General features: G+C 31.6%; 1 protein-coding gene across 13 annotated transcripts in view; it reads right to left on the minus strand.

Moving 5' to 3' along the window:
• The window catches only part of LOC127739432 (ankyrin repeat domain-containing protein 11-like), a 70,778-nt gene that overhangs the window by 16,464 nt on the left and 30,882 nt on the right, over positions 1-23,432 (minus strand). For 12 of the 13 annotated variants that reach the window (XM_052251182.1, XM_052251184.1, XM_052251185.1 and 9 more), the window contains 7 exons: positions 22,624-22,698; positions 18,726-18,921; positions 17,464-17,597; positions 15,732-15,898; positions 13,151-13,174; positions 3,624-6,078; positions 1,213-1,277 (listed from right to left, as the gene is read on the minus strand). In XM_052251182.1, coding sequence (XP_052107142.1) covers positions 1,213-1,277; positions 3,624-6,078; positions 13,151-13,174; positions 15,732-15,898; positions 17,464-17,597; positions 18,726-18,921; positions 22,624-22,698 — 3,116 coding nt within the window. The remainder of the gene's footprint in view (positions 1-1,212; positions 1,278-3,623; positions 6,079-13,150; positions 13,175-15,731; positions 15,899-17,463; positions 17,598-18,725; positions 18,922-22,623; positions 22,699-23,432) is intronic. The other variant, XM_052251183.1, reaches the window with a different exon arrangement.

Here is a 23,432-nt window from a genome sequence, read left to right on the forward strand (position 1 = left end):
CAATACATAAACCTTAGCTGTAACTCAGAGACCAATCATTACATGGTAGCAGTATCTCTGAGATTAGTCAATACATAAACCTAAGTGGTATCTCTGAGACCAGTCAATACACAAACCTTAGCGGTATCTCTGAGACCAGTCCATACACAAACCTTAGCGGTATCTCTGAGACCAGTCAATACATAAACATAAGCAGTATCTCTGAGACCAGTCAATACACAAACATAAGCAGTATCTCTGAGACCAGACAATACATAAACCTAAATGATATATCTGAGACCAGTCAATATACAAACCTTAGCGGTATCTCTGAGACCAGTCAATACTAAACATAAGCAGTATCTCTGAGACCAGTCAATACAAACATAAGCAGTATCTCTGAGACCAGTCCATACACAAACCTTAGCGGTATCTCTTAGACCATTTAATACACAAACCTTAGCAGTATTTCTGAGACCATTTAATACACAAACATAAGCAGTATATCTGAGACCAGTCAATAGACAAACCTTACTGGAATCTCTGAGACCAGTCAATACACAAACATAAGCAGTATCTCTGAGACCAGTCAATTTACAAACATAAGCAGTATCTCTGAGACCAGTCAATACACAAACATAAGAAGTATCTCTGAGACCAGTCAATTTACAAACATAAGCAGTATCTCTGAGACCAGTCAATACACAAACATAAGAAGTATCTCTGAGACCAGTCAATTTACAAACATAAGCAGTATCTCTGAGACCAGTCAATACACAAACATAAGAAGTATCTCTGACACCAGTCTAAGTCAATACACAAACTTAAGCAGTATCTCAGATCAGTCAGTACACATATCTTACCTGTATCCCTAATACCTGTCAATATGCAAACCTAATACCAGTATCTCTTAAACTAGTAAATATAAATAAATTAGCAGAAACTCTGAGACCAGTAAATACACATATCTAAACATTGTCTCTTCTTAAAACCAGGAAATATAAATAAATTAGCAGTATCTCTGAGGCCAGTAAATATAAATACCTTAGCATTATCTCTTAGATCAGTCTATACACATATCTTAACATTATCTCGGAGACAAGTCAATACACATACCTTAGCATTATGGTATTTCTGACACCTCTTAATACACATACCTTAGCAGTATCTCTTATTAAAACCAGTAAATATAAATAAATTAGCAGTATCTCTGAGACCAGTAAATAAAAATACCTTTGCAGTATCTCTGAGACCAGTTCTGTCATCTTCATAGTAATGGGAAACAAATCTTAATTGATCTGAAATAAAATTTATGAAATAATACTGTTCAATCACAGGGGTCAGAAAATACTACATGGAACTGCAATACTTATATAATATAAAGTATTAATTTACAGATATATAAAAATTATTAACAATATAGATATGGTATCATTTTATTTTAATAGCAAATATTAAATACTATTAGAAACTTTTGGGCATTTACAGTACGGTAAGTTAAAATAATAGATTTATTCTTAAAACCACTGTATATCACTTTTACATTATAATGCCGTGTTATTCTCCAAAATTATGATCTTTTCAAGCTGTGACAATCAATTCAGTTAAGGAGAGGTGCAAACTCTGGTATATATATAAACAAGTGTCTAGGATGTTATACACATAGTATGTTAACTTTTCACTAGGACAAGAGTTATAAGGATTTATACAAAGGTACAAACATGGGGGGAAAAGGGGGGAAAACATGGTAAAGCAAACACAGTTAATGTTTCACCAGTAAGGATTACAATGTAATTATAAACAACAGATTTTTAGGGGGAATAACTTCAATCTTCAAACTGATACCTCTTTGTGAATAATTATAATTAGAATATGCTGTAACAGATGACTTAAACGACCTACAGGTCATGGTTGTACTACGGTCATCTACAAAACAAACATTAATAAGGATCCAGAATACATCTCCTTCAGTCAAGGACACAGGCATTTTATTCAGGAGATAAATTTGATTTCTTTAAAATCAAATTTTTAGGTGTTCTTTTTATATAAAGAAACACATGTCAGATGCTAAAAACATGTCTAGTATTATCAGGATTATTTTAATCTATCATGGATTCTTAGTATTACTGAATAATCTTTCAAAATATAAGAATTTTATTTTGTATAAGAAATGATAACTTTTGATGAAAACTTCATAGATTCCAAATAAATAAAAGAACAAGTTCCAATGTCCCCTGCGTTGCACATATTTTATATTTCCAAGGGGCGTAACTCTTTTAAAAAAAGTCGATTGTCCACCATTATAGAACTTGTCCGAGATATTGCTGATATTAACCTACAGTATATGTTTTATAAAAATCTGGCAAGAATTGTACTCATATAGTTGACCTATTGCTTGTAGTAACTGAGAAACAGACCTTCCGGTAACTACGAAAACTCAAAATTGACCAATGAACCATGAAAATGAGGTCAAGGTCAGATGACACCTGCCAGACAGACCTGTACACATCACATTCATTCCATGCACCAAAAATAATTGACCTATTGCTTATAGTATCTGGGAAACTGACCAAACCATGAAAATTAAATATTGACCAAGGAACCATGAAAATGAGGACAAGATCAAACCATATCTGACAGACAAATAAGGTCAAGGACAATTCACATATGTCGGACAAAAACTTAAGAACAACAGGCATCTTTATACAAGCTATGGAGTATCCAGATTTTCTACCTTCTGAAATATAAGACTTGAGTGGTGCAACTAAATAGGTTTCACAAAAATAAAAACTTGCATTTAAATTTATCAGCATGGTTTATATAGAATATTTTCTGAAATTGTAATAAATAATTTTGCATTTATCTGATTGCTCACCAATAGCAATAATTAATGCACGCAAAAAATTCAAAATTTACAGAATGGGACTGCTGTCAATCAAAAGAATACTGCCCCATGAATATCCCTCCCTAAGGGAATGACCATTTAACTTCAAGGGGGGGGGGGGTTATGGTTTTTTCCTAAAAAAAATATTCTGATCCCCAATTTGATGGAAAAAAATATTGTTGTCAAGCAGATGACAAAAAAAAAAATATTCTGAATCCAGATTTTCCCCATACCTTATAGTGTTAAATTTTGAAAAAAAACAATTTGATTGATAGCGTCGAAAAACTAAAAAAAAATTCTAAGACATAAAACCATAAAAAATATTCTGAATCCAGATTTTCCCCATACCTTATAGTGTTAAATTTTGAAAAAAAACAATTTGATTGATAGCGTCGAAAAACTAAAAAAAAATTCTGACTAAGACATAAAACCATAACACCCACCTTGAAGTTAAATGGTTGCTCCCTAACTCCTTTTTTTCCAGAACATACAAAATACAATCCTCTGTTGTTCATAATATTTCATATCTTCCTTTATGTTTGCCTTTAATTTATAAAGTGATGAATAATAAGGTTTGATAGTCTTCCTAACACATCCTTTGTACATAATGATGTATGTATCATGGCAAGCAGCTAAAATGTCCTCACTTTATCTTTATGAGAAGCAATAATCTATGTAACCTTTATTCATGCTAACTAAAAATAATAAAAAAAAGGCGTAGAGCTGGCTAATATTTGGACAAAGTATGTATTAAACTTACCTTGTAAATATCCATCCCAATCATCCAGCACCTGTGAATCCAGATCTAGTTCATTGTCATAGTTTGATGTGTTATTGTAAACATTCATCATCTTACTGAACAACACAATATCATGCATTGGTCCGGTATATATCTGTGCACGTTTCAATTGATGTAACTGTCGTACAAATGTTCTCTCTGTCTGATACCGTCTCACACTTTCTTGTATAGAATTTGATTTTCGAGTTATTGGTCTTTGTGGAGTTTCTAACCTAGAATATCCTAATGGCAACATTCTGGCTACTCCCCCTTTTGATGGCATTCTCTGAGAAGAATGAGACATTTCTTGCTGTCTTTTTCTATTGAATTCTTTTTCTCTCAACACTTGTTCCCTATTATCTGGTCTCTTTGACCCTATTCGTACTGATCCTGGATAAGGTTTAACTCTGCGTCCAAAATATGGATCATCAATAAATTCGTCTTCTGAATCTAAAGGTGACGGTATATCTCTCTCATCTGGTCGTCTATTTCTTTTATCTTTATCTGCTAAAAGACCAGGCTGAATTCTACCATCTGTGCCTACTTTTGAATATCTTCTTATATCAGCAGGTTTTTCATCAGATTCCCGATCAGTACTCCTAGACCTTGAACGTTCGCGAGCTTTCCTTCGAGCTTCTGCTGCAGCAATGGCAGCTTCTGTTGTTTCGTGTGCACCCTCTGGAAACTCAAATTCTTCGTTGTCTGTAGATCTTGATCTAGACCTTTGTCTGTATTTGACAGGTGAATCACGCCTAGACTTTTCAGATTCACTTGCTGTGGCTGATTCTACAAAAGCTCTTTTAGGTACAATATGAACTTTTTTGTCTTTTTCTTGCTTCTTTTTATTTTCCTCACTGTCTAGTTCATCAACTTGTTTCTTTTTACTTTTCTCTTCCTCACTATCTGATTCGTCACTTAATTTATTTTTACTTTTCTCACTTTGTTTCTTTTTATCCTTCTGATCTTTTTCTTGTCTCTTTTTTCTTTCCTCACTTTCTATTTGTTTCTTTTTTCTTTCTCTTTCCTCACTCTCTATTTGTTTCTTTTTTCTTTCTCTTTCCTCACTTTCTATTTGTTTCTTTTTTCTTTCCTCACTTTCTATTTCATCACTGAGTTTCTTTTTGTCCTTCTGGTCTTTTTCTTGTTTCTTTTTACTTTCCTCAATTTGTTTCTTTTTATCCTTCTGACCTTTATCTACAGCAGATTTTTCTTTTTGTTTAGGTTCACGTAGATCTGGAGAGGTAGAAGGTGGTGGAATATCTAGTTCTTCTCTATCTTGTTCCTTTTTTCTCTCTTTCTCCTGATCTGCAGATTTAAGTGTGTCCTTCCCTTTACCCTGATCTTTAACCTTTAGTTTGTCCTGATCTTTTTCCTTAGTTTTTAATTTTTCCTTCTCTTTATCCCTGTTCTTGTCTTCTTCTGTTGCTACAATAACAGCTGCAGTAACAGCAGCAACTTCAGCATCAGTCAAATCTGGTTTTTGTTTCCCACCTTTATTTTTTTCACCGTCTTCCTTCTTTGTTTTTTTGTGTTTACCTCTTTGGTCGTTATCACCTTGTTCAGCTTTTATTTTCTCTTGTAGCGCTTTCAATTCTTCATCTGATAAGTCTTTTTTCTTTCCTTTTGTTTCCTGTTCTCCTTCTTTCTTGGATGATTTTTCTTTTTCTGCTTCCTTTTGTTCAGCCTCTTTTTGTTTTCTTTCTCTCTCGTCTAGATCACCTTGACCAGCCTGGATTTTTCTCTTTGCTTCCTCTAATTCTTCCTCTGTCAAATCTTTTTTCTTGTCTTTATCTTTTAACTTGTTATCCTTTTTCTGTTGTTCCCCTTCAGTTTTTTTCCCTTCTATTTCCTTTATTGGCTTTCTTTTTATATCTCTTTCATCAACTTCACTCTCACCAGCTTTTATCTTCTCCTGAAGTTCTCGTAGTTCCTCATCTGTCAAATCTTTTTTCTCTCCTTTTCCTTCTTGATCTGTTTCAGCTTTCTCCTTTTCACTTTCTTTCTGATCCTCTTTCCCTTTTTCGTCTTTCTCTTTTTTTTTTTGTTTGCCTATTGGAACAATCACTAATTTTTCTTTTTCTCTTTCCTTTTCAACCTTTTCTTTCTTTTTACCTTTGTCTTTTTTCTTGTCTACCTCAGATTTTTGTTTCTTTTTGTCTTCCTCAGCTTCTTGTTCTTTCTTGTCTTCTTCTTCTTTTTCCTTTTCAGCTTCTTCCTCAGCTTTTTTATTGTCGTCTGGCTCAGTCTCCTCCGGAGTGGTTTCTAAAGTTGGTACACTTTTTCTTGAATTACCAGATTTTGTGTCCCTTTTTTTGCCTTTAGCTATGAGTATATTGTCTATATCCCCACCAGTAACTCCTCCTTTAGATTTTATATATTCAGCGATTTCATTATTGCCTTTAATTATTGCAGCATCATATGGTGTGTAGGATTTGTCCTGAAAATAGAATGGATCATTACATCAAGTGATATCATGACAATTATAACATCTTCATTTAAAATAAATTGCCACAAGACAGTGCTTCTATTTCCATTTTATTCCTTTTGTTTTGGTGCATATTTCACTAAACAGCTTTAGTCTTCAATTTGAACTTTCAAATTCTTTATAGAAGTTAGACATATAGTTTTAAATTTTAATAAGCATTTTATAAAAGTCTGAACAAGATTCACAAGGATTTGAAAATGTTCTTGAGATCAATTAGTAACACAAAATGCATAACATCAAACTAGCAATATGAAGTCATAAAACTTAATATACATCAGTTATGTGCATGCAAACAAAATAAACACAAACAAATGAAAAGATTGATATTATGCATGAGAAGATAGATATCCAATTATCTGCATCAGTCTTTTTTTGTGAAGAAGAGGTAAAGAGACCTTATGATTGACAGAAAAAAGCAAAAATATTTCCAATACTTATTTACAAATTATATAGATTATCAAATTATCATCAATTTCATGCAACATTCAACTGATAAACATCACCATTGTTCACAATTAATTCAATTAATTACCAAACTGCAACTAGGCTATTTATTACTTATTTCAACATCTAGCTTTATATTTTTAAAATAACAATGCAATGAAAAGTATATGTTGAATTTCTAGAAAAAATGAACTATTCCAGATACCATGTTTATATATATGAATATATTATTTAATCTTGCTAAGCACAGAATGCGCACCTCTAATTATTGAAATTAACATTAATTAATATTTTTTTTTTAACCTGCTGGTTACTTTTATCATTACATCAAAATATATCAAAATTAATAGATCTTTTTGTCTTGTGTAAATCAAATTATCTTCATAGATACACATACCTTCCAAGTGTTTTCAAATCAATGCCAAAATCTACTGCCGAAAATAATTTGAGATATGGTCGTCACAATAAAGACACCAATTACAGAGTATTTTTTATGCGGGACAAAGACGTGTTTGTCTACCGAAATGTCTTAGATAATCTAGGTATGGGGTATATAACAGGTCGTACTTTTAAATGGTCAGAACAAACATCCCTTTAAGAACATTGGATCACTGTTTTCAAATCTATTGTCGATGAAATTGGATATAGAGAATATTTTAATAACATCTTAATTTATTTGTAAACAATTACTACTATGTATTGGAATATGAAAATTTGGTCACTGAGAAAACGATCTTAAATGTTTGCCCTATCACCTTTCAAAGTATATATATTATTTTCTAAAGTCGGGGTTGAAGAGGTAAAATTTCAACAAATGTAATTGAAGATATCAATGGTACTTTTGTTAAATCTATAGATGAATTAATTATATGTTCCTTGTTAAATGGATATGTTATACTATAATCAACCTTTTCACCTGCTTTCAATATAACAATATTAAATATAAAATTGGAAGTAGCATTGAACATGAAAAATGATAATGTAATTGATTTATTTAAGTTAATATAAAATTCATTTTATCTAAACAGACAAATGAATAAAGTCAACCATATCACATTTTAATATCTTCATTAAATAACACATGTTCTTGGATACCAAAATTTCCAATCTGCTCCAAACAGAAAACAAAAAACTTTATTTAATTTATCAAATGTACATGTTGCTTTAATCTCTGCCATACTTTGCATTATAACTTAAAACTAAAATGAGAACAAATTCCCCCTCCTATATCATATCAATATACACCTTTAAACGTAAATGGCAGTGTCATTTGTTGTAGGCAACTCTCAATATAACATTAAAGAGATGTGGTATGATTCCCAATGAGACAAGTATCCACCAGACAACACAGAATGAGCATGTAAACAACTATGACTTCCGACAATGAGGTAAATCAATAATGTTATCTGTTATCCAATAAAAATGTTGTTTAATTACTACACATAGAAGTAGTTTCAAACTGAATTAATCAAGCTAGAAATCCCAATCATATGACATAACTACAGAAAATCTGCCATGAAAAACAAGGTTCATAATGACCATCTATTGTCAGCCTGAGATCACTAACAAAACAAGTTTCCAAATTATTTGAATTTCCCGCTATTCAAGGTCTATTAAAAACTTCAATCAAAATTTGTTAATATGCATCTATTTTCAAACTCATATGATCTTGCATATCAATTTTATCAAAATCAATGAAGAATTGTACTTGTGAAGGTATTTAAAAGGCAATTTGTCCATAATATATATTTCCAAGAGCCATACTTTCCCCAAATTTTTTTAAATAGCACTGGTTATACATAATTAATATGGGATATGAACAGGCCACCTCTCCAAGAAACTGTCCCAAATTTCAGATTTTTCTGATTATTGAAGTCATTGAGGTCTTGATTCATATAACTCGAATGCACATTTTAAGAGAATCTGATAAAAAAATGAAAGCTTTATCACGGCAACAAGAATAATTATGGGATATATTTACAAGTTCTGTTTACGAAAAAAATGGTAGCCCATTTCAAATTTTTCTGATTATCATAATCATTCAAGGTTTTGATGAGTGGAACATTTCACACAAATTTGTAGAGGATCTAATAAAAGATGACGGTGCGTATAATGCATCAAGAATTACATCGGTAATATGGGATATATTTACAAGTCCCCTCCCGACAAATGGTCCCCATTTCAGATTTTTTTTAAATATTAAACTCATCCAAGGACTTCATGATTGGAAACCTTCATACAAATTTGAATAGGATCTTATAAACAATGAAGGTGCTATCCAGGAGACAACAATTGATATGGGATATTTCAACTATTCCCCTTCCTGGAAAAAGGGTTCCCCATATCTAAACCAGTGTTTGTATGTCTATTTTCCAGGAGGAGTTGTTAGTGATTGGTGTGGTATGTTGTACTGTCTAATATTTTTGGTAATGGTATATAAAATTGAGAATGGAAATGGGGAATATGTCAAAGAGACAACAACCCAACCAAAGAGCACACAACAGCCGAAGGCCACCAATTGGTCTTCTACGCAGCGAGAAAATCCCGCACCCGGAGGTGGTCCTCAGCTATGTTTACAAGCATTCTTCAGAAGATAATTGCTCAGCTTGAAAACAGTTAACGTGAGCTAGACAAATCATGTACCCTGCATATGTAATTTCAACAAAAAATGATTAAGTCCAACATCCTGTCTTGTGTTAAAAATTTAAAGAAATCAAAATCCTGATAATATATACAAGTGAAAATGGTTTACCCCCACCAAATTTTGTAACTGTACTAAGTGAGGCTATCTGGACCATGAATTGTTTGTTGTTGTTTATCTTTATTGGTATATCTATCGTAGGAGTTAGTTGTTAGTGTGGTCTGTTGTCTACTGTGTAATATTTTGGTATTCCTGTTATCGTTTTTATCTATTTACAAAAGTTCTGCACAATATAAAAGTTATAATGCTTGAAAACTGTTAGAGTTAGTCGGACCAACCATGTACCCTATTTGGAACAGATGAATGGATGAACAGACATGTGCAGACAAGGGTACAACAATAATTTTATTTTAGACATATAACCATGGTTTGTAATAGCACCAGTTGTTAAAACTTTAAGTTAAACAAGGACATTCAGAACACAGAAGCTAAAACATCAACGGGGATTAATTAGCAATTAAACTTCTATATTTTAGAAGTAGATAAAATCTTGACAATTGATTCAAAATGTTTCAATGTTCTTTTTTTCAAAAAAATTATCAGTCAATCATAATCTTGTATCAACATCATTCAAATAAGTCAATGCCAATTTTATAATGACAGAAGAATCAAAATACAATATGAATGTATTCAGGTGTTTAAATGAAGTGTATGGCCCATAAAAGCTATTTTCTTATGTCCTTAGAATACTTCTACAAAGATAATTTGTCTATTGACATATGGAATAGAGGTTTTATAAAACAAATCAATAGATTATTGACTGACATGTAGGTACTAGAGCTCAAATATTATTTGTGAGGATTTTTGTTGGTAACATTTCAACTTTGGAATAAATAATAGCATGCTGTTAAATTTGTAACACAATATATGATTATAATGGTCTTAAGATACTGATTATCTCCCATCAAATGAAATTTTCCAATGTATTCAATTGACAGCACAAACAGTATTTTCGGTGCAAATAATAAAAAATTAAGGACATAACAACCAGTTTAAAGGCAGAAAATAACTGTTTTCCCAAAGTATGATGGTGAAAATGATTTGTCACTGTTTTAGACCATAAGTTACTAAATAAGGACCTTTTATTGTTCCTTTTGTCTTTCCAGACAGCTTAACTGTTAATTTTACATCATTATACATTTATACAAAAGACGTTGATGACATTTATCACAAAAACAAGGACTGAATTTCCTTTTTTTCTGGTTCACCACATGTTCACAGAATTTAAGTTTGAATTTTATATCTGGTAATTAACATTTGTTGTTCTCATTTACCGATTCAACAATTACATAATATATTTCTCAGTTTCTCCATATAAGCTATACTATACATCCATGAACACAGTGTAGAAAAATTGTCTCTGATATTCACCATCTTACATTGGAATTCCCAGAAAAGAACATTGAACATTAGGCTGATGGCAGGGACATAAGTGTCATAACAACACATCTAGTTTTGGTTCATTTTATTCCTAAATTTTGACACCTATGTTGTTTGGTTGGTATGAACATTTGGGTAAAGTTTTGAACAAGGTACCATAAGAATGATTGTTACCATGTCTATTTCAAGAAAGTCAAGAAAGAAGAAGTTGTTTCAAAGTTTACAACAGGTAACAGAGCAAAACCTACACTTATGTAAGCCACAAAACACCCAAGGTTCACAAAATGTGAACAATCTAAAAAAAAAATAAGAGAAATTCAACAGCCTGATTTATGCAAAAAACAATGAACAAAAAAACAATTACAGCAGACAGCAACCAATGACAACAACTGGATTACAGGTTCCAGACTTGGGACATGCTCATAAAAAATGTGAGGAGGTTAAACACTTTTGTAAATCCTCAACCCTCCGCTAACCTGGGGCAGTGGTGTAATGAAAACCCTGTGTAATAGCACAACAAAAACTCTAAAAATAAGTTAAAAAGTGCTTGACTCATCAGATTGGTACTAAGCAAAAGAACAATTAATAAATAGAAAAACAAAGGCCACAAAGTACCATCCTATGAGTACCTAAATGTTCTGAAAACTATTCCATAGCCAAATTTAAACTAATAACAAAATAAACCATAAACTAAAGTAACAATCAGTACACTTCCAACAGATTTCGTGTAAAGACGTTATAAGCAGTCTGTTTGCCATTATGAATGAATATCTCATAAACTCCTATTATAAGGAGAATATCCACATCATCCTAAGAAATTATTGTAACATTTCACCTACCTACAAATAGTACTCAAACATGCCTTTCATACTCAAAGGGAGGCAACTCTAGTAATACATTATGGTAAATATAGTTTGCAAACATAGACATTTTAAAGATTATTTTTATTTCCTTTTTTCTATTATCTTCTTTGTGTACAATTTTGGAAAGAATGACAAAATGAAAACTCTTATAAAAAACAACTTAAGTTTTCATGCTGCCTGTATTGTCCAAATGACTTGTATATCATAGCTTCATTACACATTGGACCAATATAACTATGAAGTTGAAGCATATCATTCAATCATACAAACACAGATAACATTTATTCAAATGTTCAAATAGTTAAAACAAAATGCCTTCAATGGGATTCCATCAGAATCAAGACTCTGGAGGCCATATTTTTCTTATAAAAAAAATTTTACAAATCAGAACCCATGTTTTCTTTTGCTGCTATTTTTTTCAGTCTGATCAGGGCAACATTAACATTTTTTGGAAAAAAACTCCCTAAATGTTAATGTTGCCACAGTTTGAAAATTTTAGTTTTTAACAATGCGACTGGAATATAACCCAAACTTAATACAAGATACTCTAAGGACCATTCACCTCAAATTTTGTTGAAATCGGTTCAGTAGTTTCAGAGAAGATATTTGAAAATGTATACGACGGGCACAAAAATTAGTAAAAAATCAGCATTTAAGGCTAATACTTCTTAATGAGTCATCCAATTGTTTCAGTTGTACTGGTATTTTTGAAGATCTTGTATTTCTTATCATTTTTGCTGTTTACAGTTTCTACCTGTCTATAGTAGTTTTCGAGATAATAGACAAAAAACACAAAAAATCGTCACTTAAGGTCAAGGAACAGTAAATGGTCTAGGTCTCAGATGTTTGTAAGATTTTGCCTATAACTTTGGCTCAAAACTGAAAATTGAAAAAATAATGCATTTATATATTTTATTTTCTGAAATATTACTGATTGAATTCTTTCAAAATAGGTGAACATTTTTATAGAAAATTGGTGACCATATCATAAATCATATCATTAAAATGGAAATTTATGTATCAACAACATGCAATTTTCAAGAGAAATCTATGGATTTGAAGTTGGAGATTTGATGATTTTTAAGACAAATTTAAGAACGTTTTTCTTCGATTTTATGTGCTTTCTATTCAAAGGTTCACCAATTAAAAAGAATTCAATCAGTAATTTCAGAAAATAAAAGAGATAAAAGCATTATTTTTTTGATTTTCAGTTATGGTTCAACTAGCCAAAGTTGTATGCAAAATTTAAACAAAATCTGTGACATTGCCCATTTACTGTTTTACCTTTGGACCATGTGAGCTAAAAATTAAAAAAAATATATTTTCATAATCATGACTCAGATGGTTTCTTTTATTCATGAAAAACCCTTCTGACCTAGTTTTATAAAATACTTTGTAGTTTTGACAAATATAAGACAACACTGGAATCTAGGATCACTATGTCTCTCCCCTTTCGAGACTTTTGATGCAGAAAAGACAAAAAATAAACTAGCTTTGTACATCTACAGTAATGTTAAACAACAAAACAAGAAAAAGAAAGTGAAGTTAAAGATTAAAAGCAGATAAAAATCAATATCAACAAAATCAAATTCTGTTTAATACAAAATATTACAACATTATGACCATGCATACAAACCTCTGTCTCCCCATCCTTGTTGGTCTGTTTATATAGAAAAAAAAACTTTAAAAAGAACTGGAAACAATGTAGAGCAACATATAAACTTTTAATGTGAGGGTTGAGATCTCACAAAACATGTTTAACCCCGCCGCATTTTTGCGCCTGTCCCAAGTCAGGAGCCTCTGGCCTTTGTTAGTCTTGTATGTTTTTTTAATTTTAGTTCATTTATATGTTTTGGAGTTTAGTGTGACGTCCATTTTCACTGAACTAGCACACAATTTTATTTAGGGGCCAGCTGAGGACCACCTCCGGGTGCGGGATTTTCTAGCTGCATTGAAGACCCATTGGTGGCCTTCGGCTGTTGTCTGCTCTTTGGTCGGGTTGTTGTCTCTTTGACATATTCCCCATTTCCATTCTCAATTTTATTTTAATCCCTGTTAAGTCACTTTCCTGAGGAAAGAGCTTGTACTCAGCCAGGTATAGGACATTTGTTTTCTATCAATTGATTTATAAGAAAATATTTTCCAGTTTATTTGTCTTTAAAGTTCAGATATAACCTTGGAACTAAATACGTTTTTTATTCATTGGTTGATTTTTATGTTACTATCAATTTCAGAACAAAGAAGATTTGAATTTTCTATCAACATATTTGTCTGCTGTTAAGTGTGAAATATAAAGTAGATCCTTGTCTATTATTTTTTTGGATTGGGGGTTCCCGATGAAGGCAAATAAAAAAAAAGAACTTCAGACACACCAAATTTATATAGTGCTATTTCAATTTCTAAAACATGACAACATGCATAATTCTTCAAATTATTGAAAAAGAAATGTAGTTGCACAGATGTGCAAATTAAACATGTATTTTAGAAGTTTGAACAACCCATTGACTAGTAGTAAATATGGTATGAATTATATTAGTTTATTTTCCCTGTCACAATTTCAGCTTTCCATCCATATATGTTCTACAATCATTAAAGTTTATCATTCAAATTTATTTTTGAACAATTTACAGCAGCTAAAAGTTGAAAAGGTACTATACAATTTTTTGCTTCTGTAAATTGCTGGCATTTTGACTGGACAGCCAGCTGTGTATTTTAGTTATGTAACTGATACAGATGGGTATATAGCTTATTCTTATGTTGTGCTGTTACACCACTGACCAAAGTTAGAGAAAGGGTTGAGCGCTCACAACAATGTTCAACCCTGCCACATTCTTTTTGTGCCTGTCCCAAGTCAGGAGCCTGTAGCTCAGTGGTTGTCGTTGGTTCATGTCTGTCATATTTGTTTTGAGTAAATTGTTTTTTATAAATTAGGCCATTTAGTTTTCTCAATTGAATTGTTTCAAATTTTTCATGTAGGGCATTTATAGCTGACTATGTTTTGTGTTTTTTTTTCATTGTTGAAGGCCTTACGGTAACTAATTACTTATGTCCTTGCATTTGAACTCAGGTGGATAGTCCTCTCATCAGCAATCATACCACATCTCCTTATCTTTATTTTTATATTAGTGTGTTAAAGATACTTCTGCTTCAGCAATTTAGAGATAGTGTTTGTTCATTCATGACAAAAATAAGTAATCATCTGAAACTAAAGTCTATATCTATATTGGAAGAAATCATTTCTTTCATATTTTGCAAGTCTACCTCCCCACCCACAAAAAAAACCAACCCAAAATTAATATTGGTCCCCATTTCAGATGTTCTAATAATCAAAATCATCTATGATTTGCAAAGTGGAAACTAAATTTGAATAGGATTATAATTTTGATAGTGAAATGCAAATACTGAAATTAAAATGATAATACTTTAACCTGTAAACTATGCAAAAAATTCAGTCAATGAACTAGGACTGAAGTAGCAGATCCATATAATCTCTATCGCAGCATAGCATAAGGGTTTCCCATTAAACTGACCTTATCACAAACTTTAACATGTAAACTATGAAAAATTTTCTAAGTCAATAGACAAGGGTGGGGTCAAATAATCTCCATGAATATGAGATTTGGCAATGCTAATACAACTGCATACCAAATATCATTGACTAACAATAAGTTGTTCATCTAATCTCAAACTTTAACATTCAAAATTAGCAAAATTTTCACAATCAATAAATCATGACTGAGGGGGCAGGGCTATCCAGCTGCATACCAAATTATATTGACTTACAATAAGTGATTCCTCTTAAATTGGCCTTATCACAAACTTGTTGATGCTGCTGCACCTACGTCTTGCCCCTGCAACATTGTCAAGGCTAGACAAAAATAAAGGCACTATTCCAGCAACAGGAATTAATATTGGATAAATTTGCAAGTCCCTAACCTTAAAAAAAGGTTCCCAATTTCAGATCTTTCTGACTGAATTCATCTCTGGTTTCATGGGTGGAAACTTTCATACAAATTTGAAGAGGATTTAACAAAATATTATGATGCTATCCAGCTGACAACAAAGTGATCACAGAAGGATTGCTAAAAACCGAGATAATCTCCACAACTTCATTGTGTATGGTATAATGAGGCTGTTGCTTACATTCTAATACAAACTAAATATAAAATTGACATTACAAAGGTTGTAATTGTTACTGACTATTATTAGTGTGTTACCTTATTTTTCATAAGAGCATTTTTATCAGCCTCACTGTCCAGCAGTAGTTTACATAATTGCAGGTTATTGACTATGGCAGCAATATGTAGACAGGTACGCCCAGCATCATTAGCTATATTTACAGCATCTGGTGAGTTCTTCCATTTTAACAAATACTTCACCACATCTGCAAAAATAACAAGATTACTTTAATACAAAAAGAAAGATGATTCTTCCAATAAAATAAACTAAATATTATTCATCTAAGACATGTTATATTCAATCAGATTGTCAAAAGTATTTGACATTATCTTGCATCAAAGCATAATAAGTACATTTTGGCAATCCTTCTAAATTCATTTTGATTTGTCTTACATCTAATATAAAAATGTAATTATTTTTTGCAATTATCTCCCTTTGATCACAAATTAACAAAATTGTTAACATTGTAATGTTTTATTCTCAACAGAATTTATGCAATATAAGCTTTTTGCTCCATTATCATTTAAAAAAAATAGTGATCTCTAAATGTTTTCTAGTATTCATTAGGCATTCTAATAGAAAATTGTATCTGATTCTTTGTGCAGATGCATATGTGTTTGGAGTAAGTTTTATTTAGTTTTCATTTGCTGCTCACAAAAAGAAGCATTCTTCAGAATAAATAATGTATCAAATCTAACAGTCTTTGAATTTAAAGATAAAAGTAAATTCAGTAATGTGCATTTTTTCCTTTGATTTAATAACTTTTATTAATTATTTCGATTTGATTAACAAATTTTTTCTTAAAGGGGCATTTGCTACGAGATATGATAAAAAATGAAATATTATTTTTTTGTTCAATCAATAATGAAAATGAAATAGTGAAATAGTAATTTGGGTTAAGTAGTAAGTTTGGTTCAATTTTGCCAAATTAAGCTAAGAAACATCGCTGATGAATTATTCACTTGCAAGTGAATAATTTGACCTCATTGAATCTGTAATCATGTGACCATCAATTTAACCTTTTAGCTGGAGATGGGTTACGCATATATACAGCTATTAAAGGGAAAAGAATGTCAACATTGAAAGTGGAACAAGGATGAACCACTTGGTTGACTGATTTGATCCACAGAAAAATCATTCTTATACAGGTAAAAACGATGATAAACATACTTTTTAACCTACAATATGAAATTAAACAGACGTAGAAAATCTAATTACACGTGGTCGCTATTTATTTAGATCTATATTTATGTTTATATCAGGTTACAAGACGGTCAGCAGTCTTTTGAGGTCATCTCAATGGTTAATTAGATGACGTCTAAACATAAATTCACACAAAATGCTGATATATATTATCAAGTCCATGCATTGTTAATTATTTATTTTAGACTTTTTGTAATTTGGATATACGTTTTAGTGTGTTTTAAATCAAATATGAGAATTTGAGTCAAATCTTTTCTTTTGTTTTGTTGCCCTGGTACAAACAAGATTTTCAAGATTTTTAAATTATAAGCATTTCTGTACTGTGTAGAAAAAACAACATGACATTTATCACTTTTTCTGTCATTAAAAAAAGGCGACAGTAAATGGTTGTAAAATAAAAACTTTAAGGAAAATATTTCAAAGGTTCTACATGTAAACTTTCTTTGGAAAGTATAATTTTCCTACTGAAAGCTATTTCTGAGTATGCCTGCAAACTTGGTAATAAAGGAAGTGTGGAGTTCTAACACCACAACATTAAAGATGTATCACCAAATTGTTAGTTCTTACCACAATGTCCTCCCTGTGCAGCTTCATGGATAGGACAATCACCACGGAAACTAGCATGCCAGAGGTCCGCTTTACTTTTATCTAACATTTTAACTGTTTCCAGGCAACCCTTTATTGCAGCACAATGTGTAGGCCTAAAAAAAGCAAAACATGCGAACATGGTGTAAGAATTATATCTATTCACATTTTTATTCTTGAATATTTGGTAGAAGATACATTTATTAAAACACTAATAGTGTATACATTGTCACTTGACTGCCACTATTTAATTTATAGGCAAGCTTTTTGTAAAAGCTTTATTTTTCTTTACAATTATTGACATTTACGGTGCTAAATATATTTGCCGTCTTTGCCGCCCATCTTTATGACGTTAAGTTTTATTATGATGATGTTATTTCAATTTGTCTACGGCAGTTTATTATTTGGATTGTATTTGGACACACAAGATGATTTTTATAAGAGAGCATAATTGGTAAGCATATATTTGATCCGACTTTAGCATTCATTTCTTTAACAAGAATTGTAAAAATGTTCCGTAAATGAAATATATTGATTTAATCTTTTGTGCAAACTTTGTACTTTATAAGAAAACATGTTTCTTTATCTTTTATTATGACTGAGAAGTAATTAATGCACTGTATATTATTTTTATGATTAGCGGAATTTAGTCTCACTCTTATTTATGATTTATAATTTATGTATTCAACATAATCAAAGAACTGATTTGATACGCATACTTGACTTTGTTATTTGATTTACTGTGTGGACCAAATACATGAAAACTACCATTTTTTCCTTAAATCGTAATAAAGCTACTGACTTATTCTGCAAACCTTCTTTGTCTTTCATTTCTATTTTAAAGCTTTCCCAAGAAAAGAAAAAAACAAGAATGTGTCCATAGTACACGGATGCCCCACTCGCACTATCATTTTCTATGTTCAGCGGACCATGAAATTGGGGTCAAAACTCTAATTTGGCATTAAAATTAGAAAGATCATATCACAGGGAACATGTGTACTAAGTTTCAAGTTGATTGGACTTCAACTTCATCAAAAACTAAATTGACCAAAAACTTTAACCTGAAGCGGGACAGACGGGCGAATGAACACACAGACGGACAGACGAACGGACTCACAGACCGAAAAAACATAATGCCCCTCTACTATCATAGGTGGGGCATAAAAATGCCTAAACAAAATTCTTCTGTTATGTTGTCTCAAAATCGTCATCCAACTGAAATATATATATTTTTTTTTACTTACGTCCTCCCTCGAGTGTCTTTGTGATTTGGATCTGCACCATACTTCAATAAAAGTCTGGTACAGTCCTTATTTCCAAGAGTTATGGCATAAAACAAAGCTGTACATCCATTAGTATCAGCCACATTAACTTCAGCACCAAGTTTCTTTAATTTATCAACACATTCAGAATGTCCCCGAGAGGCAGCACAATGAAGAGCTGAAATCATATATGCATTATATAATATAAAGATCTGTATACTTATTTTCCTGCGTAATTTTTCCATCTACTTTTTTTTTGTCAAAATGGACAGTAGGTAGATCTTAACATCTAAATTTTTTTACTGCAGCATGATTTTCTATATCTATTAAAATTTTCAAGATATTAAACAATATTTGAGTTTTACTCCTACGTTTTATTTTCAGTCAAAACTGAACTTATTTTCATTAATCTAAAAGTGTAAAATTGAGTATTGAATAAAGCACAAACCTGTATTGCTGTGTGCAATTGATTGAGGTAACATGTATACTGAAGCATAAAGATTACCTTCCATAGAAGCAAAAAACAGTTTGAAAAAAAATTTTCCTTCTACAATGAGTGTTGTTAAATTTCAAACTATCAGCTAAAAGGAAGTGGCTGCCAAGCTACCAAGCTGCAGACCAAATATGAAATCATTCCATTTAAAAAAAGCCAAGAAAAACTTTGAAGAAAGTTTTCTACACAAGGTCTTTCGGACAGACAGACAGAAGAATAAATGAATAAGGGAATGATGGATGTAGTAGAGAGGTTACTGGACCAGCTTTCCCTGTTGGTGACAGAGATAACAAAAAAGTTCACTAAAGTATACCCCCAAGGCATTTGTCCGCTTTATTTTAACGGGTGAACAGTTGTTTTTATTATACTTTGTTTCATGGCGTAAATAGATGATTCTATTTAAAGTTAATAAATACTTTAATAATTGATTAATACCATCCTGACAATATACACTGATATTTCAGGTATACAAATATGTTGCAAACTATAGGTAAAATGATACCCCGCTCCCACCTACAGGAATGGCAAAGTTAATAATTTTCTAAGAGAAACCCCAAAAGTAATGTGGATCAATAAACAAAATATGAGGTGCTGACCATGCATTACATTATATAGTTATGATTCTGAGAAAGTTTCAACAATTTCTTAAAAAGGGTTTAGCAAGAGCACATACGAAATGGGTACCCCTAGATTAAGTAATGACATGAAGTCCATGAAATGCAAGGGGAAACACCAAACATAATTTGGATCAAGAACAAATCAAGGAGGGCATAATGGCATATATATATTAACTTATATATGATGATGACTCTGAAAAGGTTTTATAACATTCTGATTAGGGGTTTAGGAGAAGTGGATACAAATGTGTATTGTAGTTAGGAAAAGTGGATACAAATGTGTATTGTAGTTAGGAAAAGTGGATACAAATGTGTATTGTAGTTAGGAAAAGTGGATACAAATGTGTATTGTAGTTAGGAGAAGTGGATACAAATGTGTATTGTAGTTAGGAAAAGTGGATACAAATGTGTATTGTAGTTAGGAGAAGTGGATACAAATGTGTATTGTAGTTAGGAAAAGTGGATACAAATGTGTATTGTAGTTAGGAGAAGTGGATACAAATGTGTATTGTAGTTAGGAAAAGTGGATACAAATGTGTATTGTAGTTAGGAAAAGTGGATACAAATGTGTATTGTAGTTAGGAAAAGTGGATACAAATGTGTATTGTAGTTAGGAAAAGTGGATACAAATGTGTATTGTAGTTAGGAGAAGTGGATACAAATGTGTATTGTAGTTAGATAAAGTGGATACAAATGTGTATTGTAGTTAGGAGAAGTGGATACAAATGTGTATTGTAGTTAGGAGAAGTGGATACAAATGTGTATTGTAGTTAGGAAAAGTGGATACAAATGTGTATTGTAGTTAGGAAAAGTGGATACAAATGTGTATTGTAGTTAGGAGAAGTGGATACAAATGTGTATTGTAGTTAGGAAAAGTGGATACAAATGTGTATTGTAGTTAGGAAAAGTGGATACAAATGTGTATTGTAGTTAGGAGAAGTGGATACAAATGTGTATTGTAGTTAGATAAAGTGGATACAAATGTGTATTGTAGTTAGGAGAAGTGGATACAAATGTGTATTGTAGTTAGGAAAAGTGGATACAAATGTGTATTGTAGTTAGGAAAAGTGGATACAAATGTGTATTGTAGTTAGGAGAAGTGGATACAAATGTGTATTGTAGTTAGGAAAAGTGGATACAAATGTGTATTGTAGTTAGGAGAAGTGGATACAAATGTGTATTGTAGTGTGCAGATGACAAAGTCTATGTTAGAGTGGGTGCCCATGATCGCCGCATAAACCATCCATTTTAAGCTACCGCCAATCTACAGTTATACTTGGTAACTTATTATGCAATTTTCCAAAAGTTAACTATAAAACTAACACGTCTGATAAAGGAGGATCTATCAGACATTCATTTTTTAGGTCTACAGGTTAATGCAAACTTGAGAAGAAATCAAATTTTCCGCATACCATGTGAGACACATTTTCACCATAATCTATGACTCTAAAATATTCATTAACCCTGTTATATTAAACAACATGTTAATGTGTGATATTCGCTCAAAGCAATTAACAAACCATAGAGATAAAAAACTGACATAAAATATTTGCTTACTCACAGGGCATTCATGGTTTTCCAGATATTTTTATTACGTCTATTAAACAAATTATATAAAAAACGCACTGAGCTACATTTTTTTTAAAAGAAGTGCCTGCTCATATTTGAAATGAATGAATAAAACTATCCAGGAGGGCATAGATAACCCCACAAAAAATCTATATGGTATATCACAGACACAACGTGCATGCACCCATGACAAATTAGTAGTGTAAGGCGTCGAAAGAATTTGAAATTAAACTTTGATTTAGATTATTTGCGAAAAAAAAAAAAAACCTTTCCTATTCATTGAGCAGAGGTTAACAAAATCTCTGGGTCATTATCATGATGCATTTTGACGACAGCTGTCCATTTGACTAGGGGAAGGGGTTCATTGTTTCAGGAAACGTCATTGTTTTTAGCAATGATACATTTATTTTTGGAACTTTACTCTTATATCTCTGAAAACTTATAATGACGATGATTAAACACGTTGAATGTGTATAAATTGTTGAGATGCACACTGTGCAAGCAAACAAACCATCATGACATGTTCTCGAGAAAAATTGCATAACTGCAAAAATATGTCCATGGCTAATATGGGCCACCCATTCTAAATCATTTTGATAAAGAGATAAAATAGGTGGTGCAAAATTACACAATGTAAGGAAAAATCTGTGAAAGTTTGACAAAATTCTACCAATAGGTCTACTATATTTAAGCAACAATCAATCTATCATCTAACTAATATTTCATTTCTTAATATCACTTTAAATCAAAATCCTGACAATATGATATTAGCACATCCTTAGTATAAATAAATGCATGCTTGCTAAAACCTGTAGAGGTCAAGCTGACAAACAGTACACCATATATTCAAACTTATTCACACTTTAAAGAATAATAGTTGACTTAAAAGCTGAACCACCTGTCCTTTTGGGAATAATACAAAAATGAAATCCTGACAATAAGCACATCCTCAAAATAATAGCATTCTATCTAAATTCTGTAGGAGGAATTGAGTGGACAAGCATAAAGCTGATAGACTTTCACACGGACAGAGGAGCAGGGGTTAAGCAATATGTACTTTTCCTAAAAGGAACATAAAAATCATCTTTTTTTTCTTTCTAATAATTGAAAAGTAGTATTTTCTACATTCAAATAAAAGTTGCAAAGTAATCCCGTTATAGTTACTTTTAACCCTTGTCAATAATTCTGTTTGAAATCTTACCTGTAAGACCATCTTTATCTGTAGAATTAACATCAGCTCCAGCAGTCACTAATAATTTACAGGATTCTGAGTTCCCTGAAAGATCAAGAACAAAACGTCATTTTTGAAAAAAGAAAAATTGATAAACTGGTGTTGAAATAGACTTAATAAGACTTGATACATAGTTAGCGAGTCCTTACTTTTGGTGGTATGTACATATATTGTGAAGTATTTATCAACTGGTGTTGAAATAGACTTAATAAGACTTGATACATAGTTAGCGAGTCCATACTTTTGGTGGTATGTACATATATTGTGAAGTATTTATCAACTGGTCTTGAAATAGACTTAATAAGACTTGATACATAGTTAGCGAGTCCTTACTTTTGGTGGTATGTACATATATTGTGAAGTATTTATCACTAGATTAATCTTTAAATCTATACTAATTCATACCTTCAAATTCTACTGGTCTTTTACAGAAAAAAATGCGAAGGATGAATACTAAACTATTGAGTGTAATTAAAACAATTCACTAAAGCTGTCATTATAACATTTCATTATTATAAAAAAAAAAATATACAAAAATAATGTATACTTAAATTATAGGTTAACTCTGTTCCATAGGAACTGTTCTGTATAAATATATTATTAAGACACAATATGTTTTATTGGGAATGCTTGCGCATGTTTAATTTTATTTGGGAAACCTTGTCTATTATTTTGTCCAATCAGCACTGGGGTTTCCCAGTTACTGCTGGGGGGAGGGGGTTATTTTGGACTACCACAGATTTTCAACTTGATTTTGCTTTGTTTGTAAATATGTTTAT

This window comes from Mytilus californianus, unplaced genomic scaffold (genome assembly GCF_021869535.1).
Source record: "Mytilus californianus isolate M0D057914Y unplaced genomic scaffold, xbMytCali1.0.p SCAF_4, whole genome shotgun sequence".
Classification (NCBI taxonomy): domain Eukaryota; kingdom Metazoa; phylum Mollusca; class Bivalvia; order Mytilida; family Mytilidae; genus Mytilus; species Mytilus californianus.